The sequence below is a fragment of the Pollachius pollachius genome (genome assembly GCF_949987615.1).
Source record: "Pollachius pollachius genome assembly, chromosome: 16".
NCBI lineage: Eukaryota > Metazoa > Chordata > Actinopteri > Gadiformes > Gadidae > Pollachius > Pollachius pollachius.
Genome location: NC_136949.1, coordinates 20,399,586 through 20,424,492, shown reverse-complemented (window position 1 = coordinate 20,424,492; position 24,907 = coordinate 20,399,586). Strand labels below are relative to the sequence as shown.

Here is a 24,907-nt window from a genome sequence, read left to right as displayed (position 1 = left end):
ACAAGTTCTTGTCAACCCCTTCAACCACAGTGCCTTGTGAGAGGTTGTTCTCGCTCTCTGGCCACATCGTTCAAAAGAAGCAAGCTTTTTTTGAACATTTGTATTCACAGGAGAGAAATTGTATTCAAAGATGAAAGAAAGCTATTTAAAATAGTATTTGAATCAAAATAAACTTTCTTTGTGTTGATTCTACATTAATTCCATGATTTTACTAAAGTAGATATGTTACAAGCTTCGGTCTTAAATAGAAAAATGAGATTAATCAAGATTAATTTATTGATTAATTAATCTAGATTCATCTAGATTAATTACAGAAAATTGTGAGATTAATTAGTTAATTTTTTTTAATCTATTGACAGCACTATTTTTTTTACAATGGGAGGACAGCAAAGCCGTCCGCCCATTCTCTGACATTTCAACTACTTCAGACTTTGTATCTTGGGCAATTTTTAACAGTTAAACTTTGTTAAAACATTTAACAAATTGACACACTTGTATCTTCGACTGTATGGAAAATACTTGTTGCACTGGCGCTAAAAGATGATTGGAATATGATTATAATATATCGGGCGTTTGTCTGTGGGGACCCCCGTTTATATGGCTAGAGGCTCATGCTTGTTACCTATCCGGGTCTACTCCCGGTAGAACCTACATGCGAACAACTTTTTCACGTCATGCTATCTACACAAACGATGTGCCATATGATAGCTGAGATTCAAAGGAGTCCAACAGTAAAAACCTTATCATTTAGTGAGCTTATTCCGATGAACTAGATGTGAAGGAATAAGGTCAATAACATACTTTTCCAAGTTACTACCACAAGCACACACACACGCACACACACTATCAGAACAGCTCAGCTTTTCTTACTTGATCACTTTAGCTTTTTGCTCAAATCTTCATGTTTACACCGCTTCACTTGATTTAAGCCATTAAAATATCTTTACGTCTTCAACTACGTGGCTTTACCAAAACATGTTTTCCACTTCACTTAGCACTACAGCACTCACCACATTTTTCATTATCTAGTTTTAAACCCCTCCCATATTTAAGACCTAAATTCACTGATGCTTTCCATGTTCTGAAGTAATGTTAGGCATTAACCTGTAGACACGTCCATACACAGGAATGCACCATACAAACGTACTATCAACATGTACTCAACTCGATGACGGTGATAACTATTGCTACTTGATTGATCAGTTTGGCTGTTGTGTGTTGTTGCACCATCTCTCGGTGGTCCTCTTCCAAGGACCCCCAGGCGCCGTGGACCACTGGGGTAACCACCATCAGGTCTCGTCCTCGGTGGAGTCCTCCACCTCCAGCCAGGAGCACCTCAACTTCTCCAACGCCTCCTCCTCCTCCAACAGCAAGACCCACCCTAACCACAAGAGCGGGCCCGGTCGCTGGAAGACGCCCAACGCGCCGCACTCCGGACCCCCGCAGCACCCACCGTCACGCTCCGACCTCCCCCCTCCACCCCCGCCGCCTCCCCCCACCCTCTTCCCCCACGACCCCTATGACCCCCCGATGGACCTGCCCCCGCCGCCGCCGCCGGTGCTCACCGCCGCCGCCGCGCAGCAGGCGGCCGACCGCAAGAAACGGGAGGAGCAGCAGCGTTGGTACGAGAAGGAGAAGGCTCGCCTGGAGGAGGAGAGGTACGTGCTCTGTTGATGGAACCTCCTGGTGCACGTTGACCCCGTTACCGTTTACTAGTGCTGTGTTAATGTCACTACCCCTTCATCTTATTGTTGACCACCCTTCCTGTAAGGCTGTTTACTGCTTCCATTGTTTGCAGTCACTTCCTGTGACTGCAAACAATGCAGTCACAGGAAGTGACTGCAAAACAATTGGTTCCTAGTACAAGGTTCCTAGTACAAGGCTAAAGCTAACATTTTCCTTATATTTTTTATCTTGAACTGTGAAAGGGGCATTCCCATTGATTCCTCTTGAATCCCTAAGTCCTGGTGGTTCTGTGAAACATGACATGTTGTTCACTGCGGAGGACGTTGACCATGTTGCTCCTCAGGGAGAGGAAGCGAAGAGAGCAGGAGAAGAAGCTGGGGCAGATTCGTTCAAACCCTGTCATGGCCGCCCCCCCTCCGCACCACCAGCCGTCCCCAGCCCAACCCTACCACCCTCCCCAGCATCAGCCGCCGGTCCCATCCCGGCCCGAGAAGCTGGCCAGTCTCCCTGGCCCTGTGGGGCCTCACCCAGGGCAGGCAGCTGGACCCAACCCTGGTGCTGACTTATTGTTTGTCTAAATTGAATTCAAGGTTTCTAAATATGTGTAGTTTGAGATTTCAAACTACGCTTAGAAATGTCTCTGCCAAAATGAACCAGTCCTTAACCTTAAAGGTACAATAGCGACATGTTTTGGTTTGAAATGTGCTCTAAAACACATGTGATGTACTGTAGATGCTAACTTGAGGGTATGGGTATCTAGATAATTTGCTTTTGCAGCAGTCCAGAGAAATCTCGTAATACTTTTTGAGTCTGGGAGCAGTTTGGAGAGAAGGGAGAGGTGACGAGTGGTTGACTGGGGCTATCTTAAAATAGCAAATCTTGCATATGGTACCTTTAAAGCCTTATTGTGTAGGGGTGGTGAAGTGTGCGCTCTGATTGAAGCCATGGGTTTGTCCTCCTTCAGCCATGGACACGGTGATCAGGGAGCTGCTACCACAGCAACAGCCCCGCACCATTGAGCGGAGGGACCTGCAGTACATCACCATCAGCAAGGAGGAGCTGTCCTCCAGTGACAGCTTGTCCCCGGACCCCTGGAAGAGGGATGCCCGCGAGAAGGCTGAGAAGCAGCAGCAACTGCACATCGTGGACCTGCTGGACAAGGAGATCCAGGACCTACAGGTGAGTGTTGACATGTTCCCCCCCCACCTGGTGTACGGAGTCACCCATCTGCTCTTTGAAGGTAAGATCACATGGAATGTTATCAATGCCAGAGGGGAAATGAGGATATCAGCAAATACAGGACAGCATGGGATGTAAATATAGATGAATAAACCTGAATAAAATAATAAAATCCTCCTTTCCACTGCCAGGCCAAGCCGGAGCGCACCGCAGAGGAGAGCGACCGCCTCCGCAAGCTCATGCTGGAGTGGCAGTTCCAGAAAAGGCTGCAGGAGTCCAAACAAAGTGACGAAGACGAGGAGGAAGAGGACGACGAGGACGTGGACACGGCCATGATCATGCAGAGGCTGGAGGCTGAGAAGAGGGCCCGGGTGAGGCTAGTGGTGTAGTCAACAGGAGTTAGAGGCTGGAGGCTGAGAAGAGGCCCCGTGAGGCTAGTGGTGAAGTCAACAGGAGTTAGAGGCTGGAGGCTGAGAAGAGGCCCCGTGAGGCTAGTGGTGTAGTCAACAGGAGTTAGAGGCTGGAGGCTGAGAAGAGGGCCCAGGTGAGGCTAGTGGTGTAGTCAACAGGAGTTAGAGGCTGGAGGCTGAGAAGAGGCCCCGTGAGGCTAGTGGTGTAGTCAACAGGAGTTAGAGGCTGCAGGCTGAGAAGAGGGCCCGGGTGAGGCTAGTGGTGTAGTCAACAGGAGTTAGAGGCTGGAGGCTGAGAAGAGGCCCCGTGAGGCTAGTGGTGTAGTCAACAGGAGTTAGAGGCTGGAGGCTGAGAAGAGGCCCCGTGAGGCTAGTGGTGTAGTCAACAGGAGTTAGAGGCTGGAGGCTGAGAAGAGGCCCCGTGAGGCTAGTGGTGTAGTCAACAGGAGTTAGAGGCTGCAGGCTGAGAAGAGGGCCCGGGTGAGGCTAGTGGTGTAGTCAACAGGAGTTAGAGGCTGGAGGCTGAGAAGAGGCCCCGTGAGGCTAGTGGTGAAGTCAACAGGAGTTAGAGGCTGGAGGCTGAGAAGAGGGCCCGGGTGAGGCTAGTGGTGTAGTCAACAGGAGTTAGAGGCTGGAGGCTGAGAAGAGGCCCCGTGAGGCTAGTGGTGTAGTCAACAGGAGTTAGAGGCTGGAGGCTGAGAAGAGGCCCCCCGTGAGGCTAGTGGTGTAGTCAACAGGAGTTAGAGGCTGGAGGCTGAGAAGAGGCCCCGTGAGGCTAGTGGTGTAGTCAACAGGAGTTAGAGGCTGCAGGCTGAGAAGAGGGCCCGTGAGGCTAGTGGTGTAGTCAACAGGAGTTAGAGGCTGGAGGCTGAGAAGAGGCCCCGTGAGGCTAGTGGTGTAGTCAACAGGAGTTAGAGGCTGCAGGCTGAGAAGAGGGCCCGGGTGAGGCTAGTGGTGTAGTCAACAGGAGTTAGAGGCTGCAGGCTGAGAAGAGGGCCCGGGTGAGGCTAGTGGTGTAGTCAACAGGAGTTAGAGGCTGGAGGCTGAGAAGAGGCCCCGTGAGGCTAGTGGTGTAGTCAACAGGAGTTAGAGGCTGGAGGCTGAGAAGAGGCCCCGTGAGGCTAGTGGTGTAGTCAACAGGAGTTAGAGGCTGCAGGCTGAGAAGAGGGCCCGTGAGGCTAGTGGTGTAGTCAACAGGAGTTAGAGGCTGGAGGCTGAGAAGAGGCCCCGTGAGGCTAGTGGTGTAGTCAACAGGAGTTAGAGGCTGCAGGCTGAGAAGAGGGCCCGTGAGGCTAGTGGTGTAGGCAACAGGAGTTATTACACCACTAGCCAGCCCTCCAGGGCCTCCAGCTGAGAGGTGTAGACAGCCAGAGTAAGAAAGAGCTGGAGGCTAGACCGAGGTCCAGGGTGAAGCTGGAGATTAGGGGGCAAACTGGATACCCATTCATTTTAAAATAAGGGGTTAGTTTAGTTGCAAAGTGTGTTTGAACCATTTTAAAATCCTTCCAGGTGGTGAGCAGCATCTTGTAGATCTGGCACTGACCTTGCAGTATTGTAGTTGCAGTTTGTATTTAATATTTGCATTGCAATGATAAATAGTAAGGTCGATATGGAATAGGGATTGTGATTATTTACGTCAGGTATATTAAAGATAATAATAATTTAGATTGTTTCTATGGTTGGTGCTTAGTGGAAGAGCAGGGTCTTCATCAATGTGTTGGCATGAAGGAGGTAGGAAGTCCCAATAGCTCACACCATGAATGTACCTCTGCCAACATGCTTACACCATTGCTTTGCCATGCTGAAGCGGCTTCTATCTGACTGGCTGGATGGGAAGGGGCTACAGGAGGAGGGGCTTGGGGCTTGGCTGATTGCTAAGCACCACACTGCATAACCACATGGAGATGTGACCTTCAGGACCTGTATTAGAAGTATTATCATTGAAGGACTCTTTTGGGCCTTTTTGTGTTTCAAAGTGTATAGCTCATGGGCACAAAGGTCATGAGGGTTGACCCAAGAGCCTTGTGAGTGTCCAATAGAGGGGACAGTGTGTGGGGGCCATCTGTGAGGTAGTCGTTGCTGGTTAGGCCCAATTCATCATATCTTTGCAGGGTACATTCACTGACCTTAAAATTAGTGAATGATTGCTGCACTACCTTTTATAAAACAATGTTTTCACCTCTATTTATTTTCTACCTCTTTTACTGTCCATCTGTTCTTATTTATTCCCTGTAGCTATTCTTTCTTTGGGAATTGGGATGTCTTTCACTCTTTCTTTCGACCACTTGATGGTACCCTGAGCCTTGCTAATTCTCCACCTTCTCCTTTTTGTTTGTCCTGTATTCCCCCTCTCTTGCTCAATCTCTCTCTTTTTCACTTTAGCAGCAGACAGCTGTCCCTGCTATCTCTGTTCTAGACTTGGTACGTTCGTCCTGCTGTTCATCCCTTTCCTTTCACTTCCTAACTTGTTTTACTTCCTGTTTCTTGCCTAGATAGCCAACTCAGTCCTGTTGGTCCTGTCCGCTCACCCCGACGGCAGCGGTTGTTTTGTGGTTTTAAGGGCTGTTGCCAGGAAGGCTGACTTAACCTTAGAGTCAGAGAGTAATGGGATCATCTCCCCTTTAATGGGATCACCTTCCATCCCTTGTGGCGCTCTAAACCTCTGCCGACAAGTTTTAATGCTGCTCCTCAAAACTTAAATCATTCATTATCCACAACAAGCTCGGACACTAAAGGTCATTTAACGTTGAACAAGTTATTTTGTTTTGCTTTTTCTTCGCAATCTCAATTAAATAATAAATAATGGGGCGAAATGGCACTGTACACAAATGCCCCGATTTCTGCTTTGGGAAAATTTAGTTTAATTAGGTCTCTTTGTCATACTCACTGTAGCCTGTAGGCTACAGTGAGTATGACTTACAGCATACATGCTGTAAGTCACTCAGGCTTACTTATTAGTATATTTACATTTCTCAACAAACGAGTCACCTTATTGCATCTATAGTGGTAAACTACATTCATAGGTATATAATAATCTCTATTTGTTCAATGTATTTTTTTGTTTACTTTTCATAATTTTTATTTCACAAAGACACAGCACACAACAACAACAATAGTTACATTACAGAATCCACAACAATAAAAACACAAACCACGACAATGCCAACAGTAACAACGATGACCTAGAGTGGGGGGAAAACACAGTTTGCTAATTCAGTTGGGATGCAGACATGTCACATGTCAGCAACGTGCGGATGATTGTAGATATACAGACGGACAGATGGACAAACAGATATCTGGATAGATTGACACAGATGGCTAATCAGAATCGAATGCGATCGGCAGGAAGTTCTACAGTTAATAGAAACATCTTGAATGGGCAAGCATACTGGGAGCCCTGAGCACTGATTATAGGAGGGTCTGTCTGTTAAATGTATTGATCATTCATTCAGACAGCAATCGGCGCTACAAGCAAGTGTTTACTTGAACTTACTATAGGTTCCTTTTACTAGCGTGACGATGTGCAGTTGTATCACAATTTTTTTATTTGGACACCAACTCTCTCCAGTCAGACGGCCTACTTTTCTTTATCGAACAGGGAAATGACCTTAAAACGACAGTGATTATGTTTGTCATTATTTTTTCTAGCATGTTATGACGTTTATTCCCTATGTGCCTGAGGTAAAATGACCTTAAAAGGATGGTCTTTGACATACAGCGTGAGGACAGCAACAGTGTTGGTTTTAGTGCAGATAAAGGATGGGGTGCACGGCTAAATGCTTTGCAAGCGGCATACAGATTCCAGGGTACAGGGTACAGATTCCATTCCCACTGTAATGTGGAGCTCATGTGATCATCCAAACCTTCATCCCTCCATTACCCTGTGTTTCGTCAACTGAGCTTCTCAATATCCCTCAACACCTCACCCCGGTGTAGTGTGGGATGGTGTTACATGGATAGTGTTGCCTCCAGTGACATCGTGTTTCTCCTGCCATTGGGAATTTTGTTTATCAAACTGAAGCATGTCATGTAGTTGCATGTTTGCTGGGCAGAGCAGAACATTGACCATGAGGCAGAATCCAACATACCACATGTGGTGCGCATGGAGCAGAGTGCGTCCGTCCTTGTTGGGATGTGTGTTTGATCAGCTTGTCGGGTTTTATTCTCCTTGTGCATGTTGTGTTGGATAATTTGCATGTTTTTTGTGGTGTGTGAGTGTGTGTGTGTGTGTGTGTGTGTGTGTGTGCAAGCTGCACGCTGTGTGTGGGCGCATGTGTGTTACAACTGAACCCTAGTTCTGCACGGAAACATCTAAGCAGGCATTTAGTTAGCCCTCAGCTAATGCACTGTTCTCCGTCTCAGACCAGCTTTGTGACCACCCATCCCTCCCTAACAATGTCTTCGTCGTCCTCTGCTTCGCCACTCCGTGCGCGTTCCTGTGCCGCTGTGTGTTGAGCAGCTGCAGGACGAGGAGCGTCGGCGCAAGCAGCAGCTGGAGGAGATCCGCAAGCGGGAGGTTGAGGAACGGGCCAAGCAGGAGGAGGAGAGGAGCTGGAGGGAGGAGGAACGGGCCCGACGCGAGGCAGATGAGAAGGTATGTTGGGCTGTGTTTCCTGGAAGGGCTAGAGGACTGTTAACATTGTCTGTTGATGAAGCTTCATTTAAACTTGGATGCAAGTCTAAATCTTTCACGACGCCAGTGCTCACCACCCTAGTCTCTCGGGGCGACACCGTTTCTCGGGGACGTGTTCCCAACCAGCCACTGTTGGTGGGATTTGTTACAAAGACCAACAGACGCATTGTCGAATTGATAAAATAAATAAATAAAGAAGACGGTACAATAAAAGTAAATACAAAAATAACTATTGAATGTCTACTACAATGGGATGTAAATACAACTACAGGTGTCACTCTTCTCAGGTGTTGGTATGTGATTATCAGCCAAGCTTACTTGGGCTATTATAAGCATTGGTATGTTGTCGGTAGCCAAGGTGAATGTGAATGGTGTTGGTGTTTGTGTGCAACAAACTGGGGAGGAGAAACCCCAGGGTTCTGAACAACAGCTCCAACAAGTAGGAGTGAGCACGCCGGGTGAATCTGACACTGAGTTGTGATGACCCTTAAAGAGCCAGTGATCCCACTGATTCAGAGCGAATTCTAGACTGGGATTAAAAAAAAAAATGTTTTGGGCTGAGAGATTCAGGAAAGAGGGGGTTGTGTTATCCCCATGGTTACAACCCACGCCAACTTCATAATACTTTTTTAGAACCGTCGTTGTGTAACTTTTAATTGAGTGTTATTAAGCAATGTTGGACGTTATACTATATGTTATACTATAGGTGTCTGGGAAGCCTAACCGTCACTCGGACACAGACATTAAATAAACCGCTGCTCAGACGGAGCTTCACCATTCTCACACCGTGGCGGATTACACATCTTTTTTTTCTCTAAATTGACAAATGACCATGTTTAAAACCCCCAAAATGTTGTTTTGGGTTCAATGGCTCTTTAACCTTGGTATGAATTGCTTTATTGATCGATTTCACTCGACTAGGTACAAATACACACACACACACACACACACACCCTCACACACATCCTTATATATATGTTTATATATATATATGTGTATATATATATATGTAAATATCTATATCACTAAATAATTAAATGTATGAGTGTACAGATATGTCTATAAGATGTTGATTTGCATGTTGCCCTGTGTCCCTTCCCCCTGTAGTGTGTGTTGTCACTTTAAGCATGGAGCCGCCATCGCGTGGTGCTGTGGATGTTTTAGCCAGGGCTTTATTTGTTTGATTCATTATTTCATTGTTTGAGTTTTTGGGGTTAGCAAAAGCAAATATCTGTTCTTTATTCGTTTATGTGTTGGAACCATTTTCATTCAGCATCGATTCAAAAACCATTACCCGAAAATGCTGCTTCTCTCCCACCTTACCCAAACCCACTGTTAAATATGTCCATCCGCAACCCTCAAGCCAGCACTCTCATCCATCCATATATGTAAACAAAGCCCTGTCCCGATAGTGTTCCTACCCTGACAATCTATTCCATTTCCCTCCCGTGTCGAGGTAGTGCGGTTTTGCCCTTCAGATGGCAGTCTTTGAAAAAGCGCATGCAGACGCTGGCTGTGTGAGTTGGGTTGAAAACATGCATTTTACTATGAAAGACATTGTATCGTGAAGACCACAAATGTACAATAGTCTGGCCTTAGCAATACGTTAATTAAGAAACATAATAGTTTGGAATGTCTTGGAATGTGCGACTTAAGATGTGTGCACAAGCTGTAACCCAGAAAGCCTTTAGATTTGAATTTCGACGATCGCCAATGTGAAGTGCACGAGACTCCACGCTAACTGATTTGTTACCTCAAAAATATGTAACCACTGCATCAAAGAAGGCCTCCAAACTGTCAGGGTGTAGGGAAGGGACAGGGCATCGGTATTTAGCATAAGCACTTCCCCTCTCCGCGCACACACACCAGCGCTCGGACACACCTTGTGTCCTCCTGTCAACGGGTCCCTTTGGGTCGGAGTCACCCTTGGCAGAGAGCCTTGACAACCAAGAGACGTTCACCCAGACGTTGATGGACCTCAACACCCAGCGGACCACATACCGTCGATCACATATCCGCGTTAACAACGGGACATAGATTCTCCTTTACCTGGGTACGATTAGCTCTTCTTCTGTTCAGCACTACCTCTGGGGGTTCTCGTGCACAGAGACTAGGCTTTGCTCCAAAGGCATCGAGGCAGTTAGCCGGGCTCCAGCGGAGGGGATGGGGTCTCTGTGGTTTGATTCCTCAAAGACTGGTGGGCCAAGTCTTTGTGCCCGTCGTCAGTGGTGGCTGTAGGCCTGCTGCTAGCCTAGTGTGGTAGCAGGTGGTAGGACCACCCTGTCCTGAGGTGAAGGCTGACTAACAGGTTGTCCTACTCCTGTGCATAGAGGAGACAGGAGGAGGAGTACTACAACCGTCTGGAGGCGGGGCGCCGCCGGCAGCACGACGAGGCAGAGAGGAAGCTGCTGACGCCTGAGGAGCCTGGTGGTCTGTACCGGCCGCCCCTCCCCCGGGACTACCAGCCCCCCGAGCCCCCCACTAACACGCCCCCGCCCCCCCCACAGAGAAACACCTCCTACCTCAAAACCCAGGTGGTCTCCCCCGACGCGCTCTACACCGCCACATTCGTGTCCTACGCAGGTGACGAGGAAGACGATGAGGAAGGAGAGGAGGCCACCAGGGCCAGCGCCCTATCAGGTCAGCCCAAGCTGTCGGCGACCCGGAAGTCGTACGGTGACCTCCCGGTCTCGGGGCCCGGGAAGCCTCGGCCGCCGCCAACTGCCCGCAAGCCCCGCCCATTGTCTGACGGCATCTTCCTGTCAAGCTCGTTTCAGCTGCCAGTCAACAACTCCAACAGTACAGGCCACGCCCCTCCCCCTCCCACCAAACCCAGCTTCCTGAAAGGTAGAGCGAGAGGAGGGGTTCGTCACGGCGCCTCCCCCCGTTAGTCCACTAGTCTGTGGTGTAGCCGACTTCCAGCAGGGGCAATCATTTTGACCCAACTTCTTCTCTTTTTCTAAATTTCGTCAAAATTGACCTTTTCTGTAGATATTAGTCAATCATCCCCATCTATTTGTGTCTATTTTTTTAAGTGTGGACGGTCTCTTCAGATCCGATTCCCTTCGTATTTGTTCTGTATTGTTTGTGTTCTTTTGTAGGTTTACCCTCTTTCTGTCCTTCTTACCCAAATGCCTTCTTCCAATCAGATGGTCATTATCAGTGGCCAGTACAAAATAAGCTACCGTAGCTCCGACACCGCCCGACCACCCACATCCCCAACTCGAGTTACACCACCCAGACCAATCATAGTACTGTTGGTGTTGTCGCTCGCCGCCTCTTGTCTGTTTGGTTGCTGCGGTGTTGCAGCGAGCTGCTTATCTGCCTGCCCACGGCCATGCTTAGGGAGGGTGCAGGGAGCCGCTTACCTGCCTGCCCACGGCCATGCTTAGGGAGGGTGCAGGGAGCCGCTTACCTGCCTGCCCACGGCCATGCTTAGGGAGGGTGCAGGGAAATGAGATACACTCTTGGCTTTCTCACCCTCATTGATCACTTGACTATTTCCATTCACTTTACCACAAATTACCACACTAATTATTAGGAGTACAGTCTTTGGTTGTTTAGAAACAAGCCATGCAGGTCTCTAGTGACCTGTGTGTGTGTGTGTGTGTGTGTGTGGTAGGCCAGTCCAATGCCCTATGGCAGAGTTCTGCTTACGAGTTTGAAGTCTGCACAATTTGAACAGCCAAACACAAATGGTGTTTCACGCATACACTTAGATCTACCATTAGGCAAAGACAATGCACACTTATGGTCCTAGACTCATTTGTAGCCCTGTAAAGGGATGTTTAAGGGGAAACCGCCCACTAACTTCACCCCCCCATCATCTCCCTTAATAATTAATCCCACTCATTCCTAAATAAACCGGTTGCGAATCCCATCGCTTCACCCTGCTGTGCTCTCCTCCACAAGGATGCCTCTTAGTCACTGCACCTCAACAAAATAATTACTGCCCTCAAATACTCAGCCTTGGTAGCCATTGCTTTTTACTGCTTGCGCTGAGCTTCAACTTGATCCGGGCGGTGCCCTGATTTCCTACTTATTCTTGACGTCTTTCTTTTAAATGTTTTTCTTTGTTCATCCTACCTTGTTGTGGGTCTGGCTTTGTCTGTACGCTTGGCTATCTACTGGTTGCTCTGCCTTCAATGTCACTTCTTCTGACATGGACTTCTGACACACTTCTTTGTGTCTGTTTCAGACCTAACTATGCTGAATTTTCTTATATTTTTCTGGTAGTCTGCATGTGTGTGGCTCATTTCCAGCTTTTTAGCCATGAAAGGGCTGCTTGCTTGGCTAAACCCAACTCCCATGGGTCTTTTTGGCATGGTTTCAAGTGACCATCAGAACATGAATCTCCTCCGCCTCACTCACTACTTCCATAAGACATTCTTAGCCATTTACGTTATGCTGGCAAATTAGAGACAGGCTAGCACATTGATTAATACATTTTGGAGTCACTTCTCTTTTCCTCCTTTTAAAAACATGTAACTGAGATGACTGAATAAACGACACATTCAATTTGAGTCAGAGAAACCACAAATGATGTAAACTACAGTGCTAGCTCCTCAGACCTGCCAGCGTAACGGATCAGCTCATTATGTCAGGTGAAAACATGAGCCACTGCGTCTGAGTATGAATTGTGTCTCATTGAACCCCAATCCATCTAGCCGCCCTTTTCCATTCCCCCCATTAATAAAGTCAACAAATGTAAACTCCCACATACACTTGGACACGTTGTGTTTTATGGAATGTGGGTAGTATAGTGAGGCTGAATTAATAAATATATTAGCCTTTTGCTTTGTCCAGGAATGTCTTCGATACAAGTCCTAATATTGTCAACGTTGAACCATTATCTGGGATACAATTCAGTCCACGCTTGCAGAATGACGCAGGGGCATGTGAGCCAAACTTACATTGTGTATTGGGCAATGGTCAAGGTCACCTATAATGCCACGCATTGACCTATTCAACTCCCTGGTATATTGGGCTACAATTGTACAATTGTACTAGACTTGTATCTCTACTTTGCTTGTTTTCCATCTGAAAAATTCCAAACAACTAAAAGGGGTGGCCAAAACTGAGTTACCTTGACCCATGACCAATGTTGTAATGTTCAACAGATGCCTCACTCTTTCGGATTAGCTTTGTAACCGACATTTTAACTCTGTTTGCTCTCCTCTAACACAGCTTTCTTTTTCTCTTCTTCTGGCCTTGTGTTTCTTGTATGATGAAGCATAGTTGACTTAATGCTCGTCTAGTGTTCTTTCTGCTTCATCTGGTCTTTAGGATCTCTTTGGTGACGTAACTATTGCACAGCCTACAAGACAAGCTGCCGAGTACCATTTATTAAAAGACACGTTAAAGAAAAGGAATCAATTAGAAATGTACAGAACCAACAGATCTGGAATATTTTCATGTGGACTCATTTTTAAATGGTACACAGCAGCTTGCCAATGCCGCAGACTGTCTGCGAGGAGAGGTTGACTAAGAGGGATACTTACTGACCCCCTAATCTATTGTACAGGATTTGATTCGTACACTGGAAACCCTGCAGGACTTGTAGGAACGGGAGAGGTCTTCAAGGACAAGTGGACCAAAGGGTGAGACAGGGCTTTGCTGCCAGCCATGTGCATCGCAGACCTCAATCAGTTCAATTACAAAAAGAAATTGTCATAAATATGATTTTTTTTGTATTCATTACTGCTCATACTCTGTTTTGATTATGTTTTCAATAGATATGGCTAGCGTTTTAGTTTCTTGAAGTATTCATCCCCTCTCAGCCAGGAGCAGGAGAATGCGGCCCCGGGAGCTCCGGAGAGCCTGACCTTCAAGGAGCGCCAGCGGCTCTTCTCCCAGGGCAAGGAGGTGTCCAACAAGGTCAAGGCATCGCGCAAGCTCATGGAGCTGGAGAATGAGCTCAACACTAAATAGACTACAGCCATCATAACCCTCATTATCCCAGTGGCTTGTATGAAACACTTACCCCCCCCCCCCCCCCCCCCCCCCCCCCCCCCAAATCCCTTGCATACAGATGTAAGCCATTCACCTATACAATTACTTAATTTTTCCTCATACTTTCATTATCCGACAAAAAGAAAGAACCTATTATTACGTCGGAAGACAATATTGCTTTGGCGTTCGGATGTTGAGAATTGTAGTTAGTTCTGGTGGGCTGGGGCACTTTCCTCCCTTTTTAATAATTGAGTAACTCGATCTCCTACCACATAGGTGTGTGGTAGGAGGAGCAGAGACTTTTATGGCCTAATTTGTTTCCCCTCTTTAAGATCTAATGTAAATGTATAATGGTAAAGCACTGTAAAAACATTTTGTTTAATCCGGTGAGATATACAATTCAGCGAATGACATCACAATGGGGGGAATATGCTTTGGTTACAGGATTGTTTCTGGGTTGGGGAAGAAAATTATTTTTGCTCATTTTAAAAAAAATTAATAGGTTACTGAAATCATTTTATGTTTTATGCTCTTTTCTGCATTACCTTATATTTTAAAAAGTTAATTGTATTAAAATTCCCTGGATTCAACTCCTACATTTTAATTGTTTGAATACTCAATGAGCAGAGGTCCATCAGAAACTGTTTCATTCCATAGCCAGCATGTAGAAATTGTATTCAGGGTTTATTTTTGATTCAACTCGTAAATACCTTAATTAGAATCACTGGGTCATGGCAAAATTTCTTGTAAACAAGATTACTGTAGATATCTGTGTCACCTGTCTCACTCCGTATCTCTGTTATGAAGCATAACATTCAGTGATTTGACACTTGGTGGATAAGGGAGTCGAGGTCTGGAAGAATCCAGAACACATTCCTCTCGCCAACACACGTGAACACTAACAAGTAGACAATGGAAGGAATTAAAGTACATGTCACATGGTCAGGGTGTCATTCTTAACTCCCTGATTTACTTTTAGTTTACATTATTTTCCTTGTTTGAATTAAATAGTCTTTTTTTTAACAGTTGTGTGCAATTATTTGGATTAATTGTGTTCTTACATGCATTGTCACCAAGCAAAACATTTTAAAACCAGTAAAAAAACAAAACACTAATACTCCTTTGAACCACAGATATTTATTTTAAATATTTTATATATCTATTAAAATAAATTAATTTACATGTTTTGGGCCCCTTTAAATAATAATCAGAATTTTAATCAGTCTTGATATTTAGATCCCACAAAATAATATACTGCCAATGTATAAAAAGCAATACATAAAAAGACATGGTCACAAAAATTGTCATTCATTTTAACCAATTTCCCAACTCAAATGTTTGGAGTGAGTATCTGTACCCAATGCTCCTTGCTATGTTGGAGCAGATGCATTTTTCCAGCTTTGAGATGATGCTATAAATGTGTACAGAAGCCTCCAGGGACAGATGGGCCTCTGTCTCTGGAAACTGACAGTACCTTTCTAGGTTTCAGATGAAACCAAATTATTTAAGCGGTGTTATGTTTTGCCTTTTGTAAATCAATAAATACACATTTTCAACAGCTTAGTGAATTCTTTGTCTTGATTCTAGTAACATTGTTGAGAAGTATTTTCCAACGTCAGTCTTAAAACACGACAAATGGATGGTTACTGTCCCATTGATTTTCCAACAGAAATCAATGGAATTTACAAAATGCAAATAAAACAGGACAAACTATTTCTTTACGATACTTGATTTGGAACATCAAGAAACGTTTAGGGTTGTTTTATGGAGAGGTTTGTGAATGCCCATAGCCATCCATTCTGTAGCAGTCAGAGGCGATTCTAAATGAGCCAAATACCCGAGACAGGACCAATCGTCAAAATATCGGTGTCAAACCCTTTCATCCTAGACAACCAAGAAACTGCACATCTCTACCGGTACCCAATGGTACCTTTCTTTTACATCTATAAATAGCTCTTAAACGTCTGCCATGTTTCATAATAACCAGGTTGATTTCGCATTAACTGCTATGTCCCCCTAAAAGGGACATAATAAAATGCCCCAATATTTAATGGCTGTGTGAATGTGGTCAGGGTGTAGTTAGTTAAAAAAGGTCAACTATGAATTATGTAATTAAAGGAGCATTTCACCAGTGGAAACATGAGTCTGTATTGAAAGTGGGTCATATATGTATTCGAATAGTAACATAAATTTCTAATTTGGTGCCTTCTTGACCGAGAAAAGGCAAACGGTGACTTTTTGGCGCTAAAATCGACATCAAAATTAACATGGTACAAATATAAAGAAAATAATTCTCTTTACGGGCGCAGCCATTTTTGTTGTTGAGTCGTACGGTCAGCAAATGTTGTGCCTGAACTCACATATTTTCGGCAAACGTGAACTGTGATGAACGTTACTGTGAACGCGTTCATTCTGGTGTCTGTGAATGGCACAGGGACCGCCTTCCATTCCGACAAACCCCCCACGCCGATATTGACGTCTAATTGTCGGAGTGGCGGCAGTTCCATTGTTTTCAAACATCCCACTACTCCGACAATTTCTGGGTCCATTGTCGGGGTGGCGGTACTTTGCTTTTCTTTTTTTTTAACGTCCCTCCGTTCCGACATGTCATTTATATAATTTTCATTTCTATTATCGTACTTTAATTAATTTATGTGATTATTTCTTAGTTTCATGCGGTTTAGTGTTCTACACTGACATTCGTCATTGGGGATAGTCGCCGACCCTCATTCGCTGTGGATCTTTGGCCCAAGACATAAGGCCCTTCTCCGGTCTCTCCCAAAATCCCCACCGACCCAATTCACACTTGGACTTTTCAATTCTGTTTGTAACAAAGTGCAATTTAACAACTGCACGCAGGCCTATGGCAAGTATAAATAAGACCGTTATTCTGTTGCTCAATCAATTTCATCTGACCGGCTGTTTTTATCATCTCCGAGGTCGGGGAATATTGTAAAACAGTCTTTGTTTACCAAACAATTTCGTTCCAATGTTCGTCCAATCCACTCCAATAGTCCAGTCAAAGTAGCGTTTTCCGACAGACTAATTGTAAAAAAAAAAAATAGCATTGAAAATTAGCAGCATAGATCATTTCTATGAGGTGTCCAGAACAACATACTAAAAGTCCTAAGAAATCCCAGTTGAGGAAATATGATAATTTCTCATCAATCCGAGATGTGTGCTAATGAGGCCAGACAACAATACACCCCAATGGGGCTATTTTTTTCCTTTACTCCTATCAAAATGAAACTTTACACAATAAAAGTACCCATGAAAAGTAAAAAAAAATGTATTACAAGTTTCTTTGAAAATGATTTTGAATATGCAAATGAGCTATACACTAATCGAATATGGCCAAAATACACCCAAAAGTAACTTTTGTTGTATTAAAAGTTTCTTTTGAAATGAATTTGAATATGTACATGAGCTCCAAACTTATTGAATATGTCCTAACTTGCATAGGCAGAAACACCATTCATATGTATGATAAATATATCGGCCCAATCTTGATCCAATCATCCTGCTGCTCTTAGACTGGCCTCTAACCTGAAAACTGTCTGGCTTGGTAGTCCCTGCCAGGGGTATAACCCCCGCCGGTATAGCATTCAGAGTCACGGAGGAACACAAGCCTCCCCACCACGACAAGGTAGCAACAAAAGGGTAGGTGTTTTTTTGGTGTTTATTTTATTTTTTTATGTTTTATTTTTTTAATCCAGCCTGGATCCTCAACCCCTTCTCTGTGGCTCTTGGTTCTGGCACCCCCTTTATCAGTTCCTGGTTTGTTCTTTGCTTACTTCTTCCCCTCTGGGTCATACTCATCTGAGAAATCAGGCAACTGTGAGTTGGTGCAGCTAGTACCAGGACATTATCCGCAAATGTCAGTGCAAGGGAGTCCATGTCTTTTGCATGTGCATGCTCTTTGTGCTGCAGTCTTTCTTGCAACTACAGCCGACTACATCTAGTATTTCTGGTGGTGCCGCAGGCTGATGGGTCATTATTGGCATAAATCTCCCATCCAAAACATGCCACCCCCAGTCATTTGGGTCCAAACATTCACTTCCCCCTTTCTACTCCATCATTTGGTAAGACTATGGAACTTTGCAGCTGTTGACGTTGGAGGGAGAGATTGAGGTTCCACTGGAGATGAGTTCTGAGTTACTTTAATACAGAATCGCCTGTATCTTAGCATATCCAGTGATTCATCTTTTTCGCCCCCATACAGTGATACTAGAGCTTTTTCACCTGCTGTAATGATGATGCCTTTTCCCACATTTTCCTGTGACTGGCTGAACACCTCAGCTTGTTTGAGAAAGCTAGTGTCGTTCTTTACTTTTTTCAGTGCCATTCCCTTTCCTATGCCAAATAGACGAGACGTAGAATCACAGCCTAAAATGGCATGGATAAAGAGGAGATTGTCACACACCTTGGGACCCAGTACCTCCTTTGTCTGCTTTATGCACCATATCCGTCTTGTTTTTGTTGCTTTCTTTGGTTCTGGTGCCAGAAACAGCTCCTGTGCATTCAGATCAGCGTGATGCAACAAGAGTACTAACAAGTCTGTGTCATCACCTACTAAGACTGTCTTTTGTTCTTGGAGAGGCAATGGCAGTTTGGACAATGAGCACATCTGCATCGTGCTTTGCATGGTCTGTGATACACCCAGCCCTCTCAAGTTTATCACTGAGATAAACCAAGAACCGCTGTTTGTTTTCCTTATTGTTAAGGTCCTTTTTGGATTGGATGATCATTTCACCAGAATAGTGTACAGTCACACTGGGAGTAACACCTGTTCCACAAAGTTCAGTGGCGTCTTTTATTGTTGGTTCTTCTTTGTAGCCATCAAAGACTATGACAGTAGCCGTACCATATTTCTGGGTGACATATCTGACATATATTTCACATACACGGTCATATGTGGACCCTTGTGGCCATTGTAGAAGATGTAGTAATGCACCCCCATCAAGGACATGCTGGAAATCACTGCTGGGTTGTCTTTGCTGCTGCTCAATAGATTTCCAGAGGACATTGGCAAGAATTGCCTTGTTTGCCTGTAGGGGGAGGTAGGATGATTCAAACAAAGCAGCCAGGTGACTGCAGAGTTCATACTTGAACACTGATGGCATATCTTCACAACGGTCTCTCACTGCTACAAGCCTCTGGAATAACAGCCGTGGATCCACTACCACTGTCTCTCCTTTGATCTTGACAGTTGGTCTAGAGCAGTGGTCGGCAAATAGGGGCCCGCGGGCCAATTTTGGCCCGCCATCTATTCTGTCTGGCCCACGAGATGACGTTAATTTGATGTAAAAAAAAAAATAATAATAATAATAATAATTTAATTTTTTTTATTTTCAACCCCATATTTAAAAAAAAAGGCATACAGCAATCCCATCAATTTCGAAACATTTATTGAGGTATAGATGATAGTCCTAAAGTGACAAAACAACAGGTGGAACATCTGTGCAGTTATCCATGACGCACAGGTCGGAACGGTATTGGCACGCAAGTGCGCGTAATCTTGTGCAAAAAAAACCCAAAAGTGTCCCGTCTCCCTCCTCCAGTGGGCAAGGTAAAAAATAGTCTACGTTTCGTTAAATTAACAACATAACAAGGTCTGCTCAAATGTGAAATGGCCCAATTAAAATAAAACTTAAAGAAAGTGAAAGATGAATGCACATTGTCCGCGTGGGAGAAGGATCTGCGCTGCTCCTGAATAAAGACAGAAAAAAGGGAATTTACAATTTAAATAAGATCAAACAATATAACTGGGCATTTTTTTTAGGCCTACTATTTAAAAAGGCCAGTAGGCTACTCACTTAATGGGAAAAGTGGCTCCTCCCTTCGGTCACAATTTTGTGGATGTCGGGCGACAGGGATGTCACTTTTATTCTCAAGCAGTTCTCCAAGCTTGCATTGGTCAGACGGTTCCTCTCGTGTGTCTTGATTGCATTCATTGACGAAAAGCTGGACTCACACGTGTAGGTAGATGGAAACATCGTCAGCACATAAAGGGCAAGTACAGAAAGGGGAAACTTTGAGAAATAAGTATATAATATGGAAATAAAATAAGATATCAGGGCCGAATTTTCTACTGGGTTTCACATGGCTATGCAACCTACTCCCACCATAAGATGGTCAAGGTTGACCGGGACCTCTCGGCAGCAGACCGATTCAACGGCAGTGTCCACGCTCCGGCAGCACCCACACGCACACCAGTCACACCCACACGATCCGAAGGTGGAGCTGGAGCCTGATATTGATCCCTCTCCACCGGGTGGCAGTCAGACCCTACAGGCATGTCCCTCACAGGCTCAAACGCGTAACCAGCCATATTAAAATCACTATTTTCCGCCGTGGAGTGTAGAAGATGTTCGCGTGTCTGCAGCAACGACCCAGTCCTACCATGCCAGTGATGTCATCGGCGCTCTAATACTAAAAGACGCATTTTCTTTTGTAGCTAAAAAAAGCTATATATTGATTTTTGAAATATTTTTTTTAGTGTTATTGTTTTTATAATGGTCATAACTAACACGTTATCGATGTTGATTATTTCAGTTCAGTTCATCTTTAAAGACACACACACACGCACACACAAGCAGTGCAGGACAATACATATGACCTTTCAGATTCTTCAGTTCAATTAATTTTACATTCCTGCATTTTTAGCAATTCTTTGCGCTTTTCATTCAGCTGTCACTTTATTTGTTTCCAACCATTTACATTTTATTAAATGGTGTGCATGTTTACATTGTTTACTCCATTTAGACTTTTGAACTTTTGTTCAAATCCCTTCACTTGATTTAAGCCACGAACGTCCTCACACTCCAACGTCAACGTAAATCAATGAGACCAATAAAGTCGGTTTGTATGAAACTAAAACTGTGATTCTGAAGAAATTATAAATGAAATCGAAATTCCGTTTGGATATTATTGAAGATACAAGTGTGCATATTTGTTAAATGGTTTGATTTAGTTACGTCTTAAACAGTTGAAGTACCAGAGTACTCCTATTGACTCCCATGTTAAAAAAAGATAGTATTTTAAAAGTAGTATATCTTAAAAAGTATAAAACATTTAAAAAATCTGAAAAGAAGCGCGTGATTCCAAGCTATTCTGAACATTTTAAAATTTGAATGGAATCTCTAGGTGAACAATTGAGGAAGGAGATAGGTCCAAAAGTTCGTAGAGAATAATAAAGAGGAAAGAAAGATGCATGCAGCACTCACCTAATGTGGTTCCGTAACTTAAGTTGTGGAACAAAGACCACACCTCATCTTCCAACGCAATTTTCCTTCCAAGCCAACTTACGTGTGTCCCTCTCTCTTCTATCTCTATAAGTACAAAAACCAAAGGGGCATTCAATGGAGCCTGAAGATTCACTGAAATGAGACAGCACCCTCACCTTGCACCTAAGGAGTCTCAACTCTCTCGGTTTTGCAAGACTTTTTAGTTTTCCTTTCTTTTAATAAGCCATTACCAATGTGAACAACATAACTTATGTAACAAAGTAATGGAATAAAAATGTTTAATGTGATTAATTATATAATTCTTTTAGTATTTAGTATGATTCTGTTTTGCATATTGAGTTATGTTTTATTATTTCACAACTTTATTTATTTCAAAGTAGCTTTTGCTAGTTTGAAAAAACAACAACTGACCTGAACTATAATAAAGGCATGGAATAGTCAACAGAATCACAAAGCCTAAAAACACTAATAATACAACTCTAAATATGTACTTTAATCCATCTATATGATCTTATTTTACTACCTTTATTGCACATGTTAATTTTATTCAGATGTGCTGACAATATAAAATCTGAGTATTTGACGAACGGTGAAAACGATTTAGACAAACTACCTATTGTGCTTTCACTTCAATGGGTGGCAATAAGAGTGCCAGGAGCCACCATCGCTAGAGAAATAAAAATAAATAAAAAGGTGATCGGGGGGGGGGGGGGTACCATGTCGCTTTTTCGGGCCGTGCCGGGCTCCAACGGGCGCCCCAGGCTTCCTCCAGGCCGGGACTCTCCTCCTCTATCTCGGTTGTTCATGGGGGTCTATGTGAACCGTTCTTAGTCTGGCCCCTCACCGGAGAACACTCTGCCCTGGGAGACCCAACCAGGAGCACAAGACCCTGTCAGGCTACCACCCGGCTAGTACCGACTTGTCTTTGATTGTCCTTCCCTATTGTTTAACAAATACTTCAAAATCCATAATCAATTGGCCTTTAATCAAACTGGATAGTGGAGCTGTAAACGCTGAGGTCATAGTTGACATGACCTCAGCGTTTATGACCAAAGAACCCGGAACCTTTAGTCCAAGGAACCACATTTCATGGAACTAAAGGTTCCGTCAGCACGTTGTTGTCTGCGCTTTCACTGCTGTCTAAAGACCCCGTAGGGGGCGGTAACACGGTCAGTCAATAGGGGCCGGTCAGTCGGTAGGGGCCGGTAACACGGTCAGTCAGTAGGGGCCGGTAACACGGTCAGTCAGTAGAGGCCGGTCAGTCGGTAGGGGCTGGTAACACGGTCAGTCAGTAGGGGCCGGTCAGTCGGTAGGGGCCGGTAACACGATCAGTCAGTAGGGGCCGGTAACACGGTCAGTCAGTAGGGGCCAGTCAGCCGGTAGGGGCCGGTAACACGGTCAGTCAGTAGGGGCCGGTCAGCCGGTAGGGGCCGGTAACACGGTCAGTCAGTAGGGGCCGGTCAGTCGGTGGGGGCCGGTAACACGGTCAGTCAGTAGGGGCCGGTAACATGGTCAGTCAGTAGGGGCCGGTCAGTCGGTAGGGGCCGGTAACACGGTCAGTCGGTAGGGGCCGGTAACACGGTCAGTCAGTAGGGGCCGGTCAGTCGGTAGGGGCCGGTAACACGGTCAGTCAGTAGGGGCCGGTAACACGGTCAGTCAGTAGGGGCCGGTCAGCCGGTAGGGGCCGGTAACACGGTCAGTCAGTAGGGGCCGGTCAGTCGGTGGGGGCCGGTAACACGGTCAGTCGGTAGGGGCCGGTAACATGGTCAGTCAGTAGGGGCCGGTCAGTCGGTAGGGGCCGGTAACACGGTCAGTTGGTAGGGGCCGGTAACACGGTCAGTCGCTAGGGGCCGGGAACACGGTCAGTCGGTAGGGGCGGGTCAGTCGGTAGGGGCCGGTAACACGGTCAGTCGGTAGGGGCCGGTCAGTCGGTAGGGGCCGGTAACACGGTCCGTCGGTAGGGGCCGGTCAGTCGGTAGGGGCCGGTCAGTCGGTAGGGGCCGGTCCGTCGGTAGGGGCCGGTCAGTCGGTAGGGGCCGGTCAGTCGGTAGGGGCCGGTAACACGGTCAGTCGGTAGGGGCCGGTCCGTCGGTAGGGGCCGTAACACGGTCAGTAAACAATGTGAGGACCACCAGTTAAAGACACAGTCATCTGGGATGCAACACATGGTGAAAAGGAGTTGTTCAACTTGTTAGGCTAAAGCTGAACACATATAAACCATGTATAGATTTATTTTGCCGATAAATCCGTAAGCCATGGCAACAACCTGACATAAGACTTTGATTACTGGTAGTGTGTTATATTCTTTCTCAACCATGTATTTTTTTGTCATTGTATAGCTATTTTAATATTTGAATTATACTTTGTCTATTTTTCACATTTCACATCTAAAGACTATCCAGGGATAGGCTAGCCTTTGCTTGTGTAACCCTAATGTATATCAACTGACTAGCTCCATTATGACTTTATACGTGTTAATACTTAATCCTTCATCTCAATGAGATCTCTATCTTCTGATAGCCTGTTTTATAGGAACTGATATAAACTTTAACTTACCGTCCTACACCAGAAAATGTATGCATAAATCTTGGACGGATAATAATATAAGTGAGCGGGCATGTTTGTTAGTTATATTTTGGTGTAAAGCGACAAAAGTATTATTATTATACTATTACAAACAAACACATCCCGGTTCTATCCCGGTCCTATGCAGCTCGTGGGCGTGGGTTGAACCAGGTCCTACAGGTTGGACCAGGACCTACAGGTTGGACCAGGTCCTACAGGTTAAACCAGGTCCTACAGGTTGGACCAGGTCCTACAGGTTAAACCAGGTCCTACAGGTTGGACCAGGTCCTACAGGTTAAACCAGGTCCTACAGGTTGGACCAGTGGCCACATAAGAAAATCTGAATGCCTTTGAGGGCCGAAGAAATTCTGTCATGTCTTAATCATTTGATTGGATTATGGAAAATATATTGCTGCAACTCTTCCTAAGCATTTGTAATTAAAAGTCACCATGTGCACAACATAATTACAGATTGCACAGTTTGGTTTACAAATAACAATTTACTGTATATATTTTTAAACCTATCTGTATCTGTACCAAGTGCACTGAACTTGAAGAGGTGTATTGTAGTGCATCCACATTTGATAATGCAGCCATTACAACCCACACACATAAAAAAGTACTCTGTGGGAGGAGCTAAGCCTCTGATGGGCTTGAACAAGTGCACTGAATACCTGATGTGGCTATGCGCAGCAGAGCCGACAGGTGTTCATCACTGAGAGTGGATCTCTATCTAGACTTGTTATATTTCATCAATGAGAAAGTTGAATGACTCTGAACAACCTCGACCAGACGAACAGCAGTTTTCCCAATAAAAGCCCTTCTCCCGTGTTTTCGGATATTTAACTGCTTACAAGTAGTTTTTAAAATAAAAGCTTTATAAATAAATAAATAAAATGTATTATTAAGTATGAATCTATTTTCTTTCTTTGTTTTCATGAATCGTTGTATTCTTTTCAACCCGCGGGCCACCCAGCACATGATGCCCAGGTCTGGGTTACACCATAACCTACGAGGGATTCTGTCCGGAGAAAAGAGGGTCTGCGGCTGAGGGACCCTGTCTTAGGCTCCTTCTCAGTGGGACGGGACATTCTCCATGGCCGTTAGGAGGACCGAGGGGTCCAGTGCCACCCTCTGAGACCGGGACTAGAGTTTACCAATTCTATGGACCTGACGGTAGCCCAAGTCAGGTGACTGCAATGTAGATAGAGAATTCGTGAATCATTAACCACCTC

The 24,907-nt window shown here is 45.0% G+C and overlaps 1 protein-coding gene across 11 annotated transcripts in view; it reads left to right on the top strand.

Annotated features, from left to right (window-relative positions):
• afdna (afadin, adherens junction formation factor a) overlaps nucleotides 1–15,079 on the top strand; it is a 98,629-nt gene extending 83,550 nt beyond the window's left edge. For 10 of the 11 annotated variants that reach the window (XM_079753718.1, XM_079753715.1, XM_079753725.1 and 7 more), the window contains 8 exons: nucleotides 1,253–1,658; nucleotides 2,030–2,241; nucleotides 2,651–2,865; nucleotides 3,057–3,236; nucleotides 7,735–7,869; nucleotides 10,239–10,755; nucleotides 13,433–13,508; nucleotides 13,689–15,079. In XM_079753718.1, the coding sequence (XP_079609844.1) occupies nucleotides 1,253–1,658; nucleotides 2,030–2,241; nucleotides 2,651–2,865; nucleotides 3,057–3,236; nucleotides 7,735–7,869; nucleotides 10,239–10,755; nucleotides 13,433–13,508; nucleotides 13,689–13,839 (1,892 nt within the window). In that variant the 3' untranslated portion in view covers nucleotides 13,840–15,079. The remainder of the gene's footprint in view (nucleotides 1–1,252; nucleotides 1,659–2,029; nucleotides 2,242–2,650; nucleotides 2,866–3,056; nucleotides 3,237–7,734; nucleotides 7,870–10,238; nucleotides 10,756–13,432; nucleotides 13,509–13,688) is intronic. The other variant, XM_079753722.1, reaches the window with a different exon arrangement.
• Nucleotides 15,080–24,907: the final 9,828 nt, after the last annotated feature.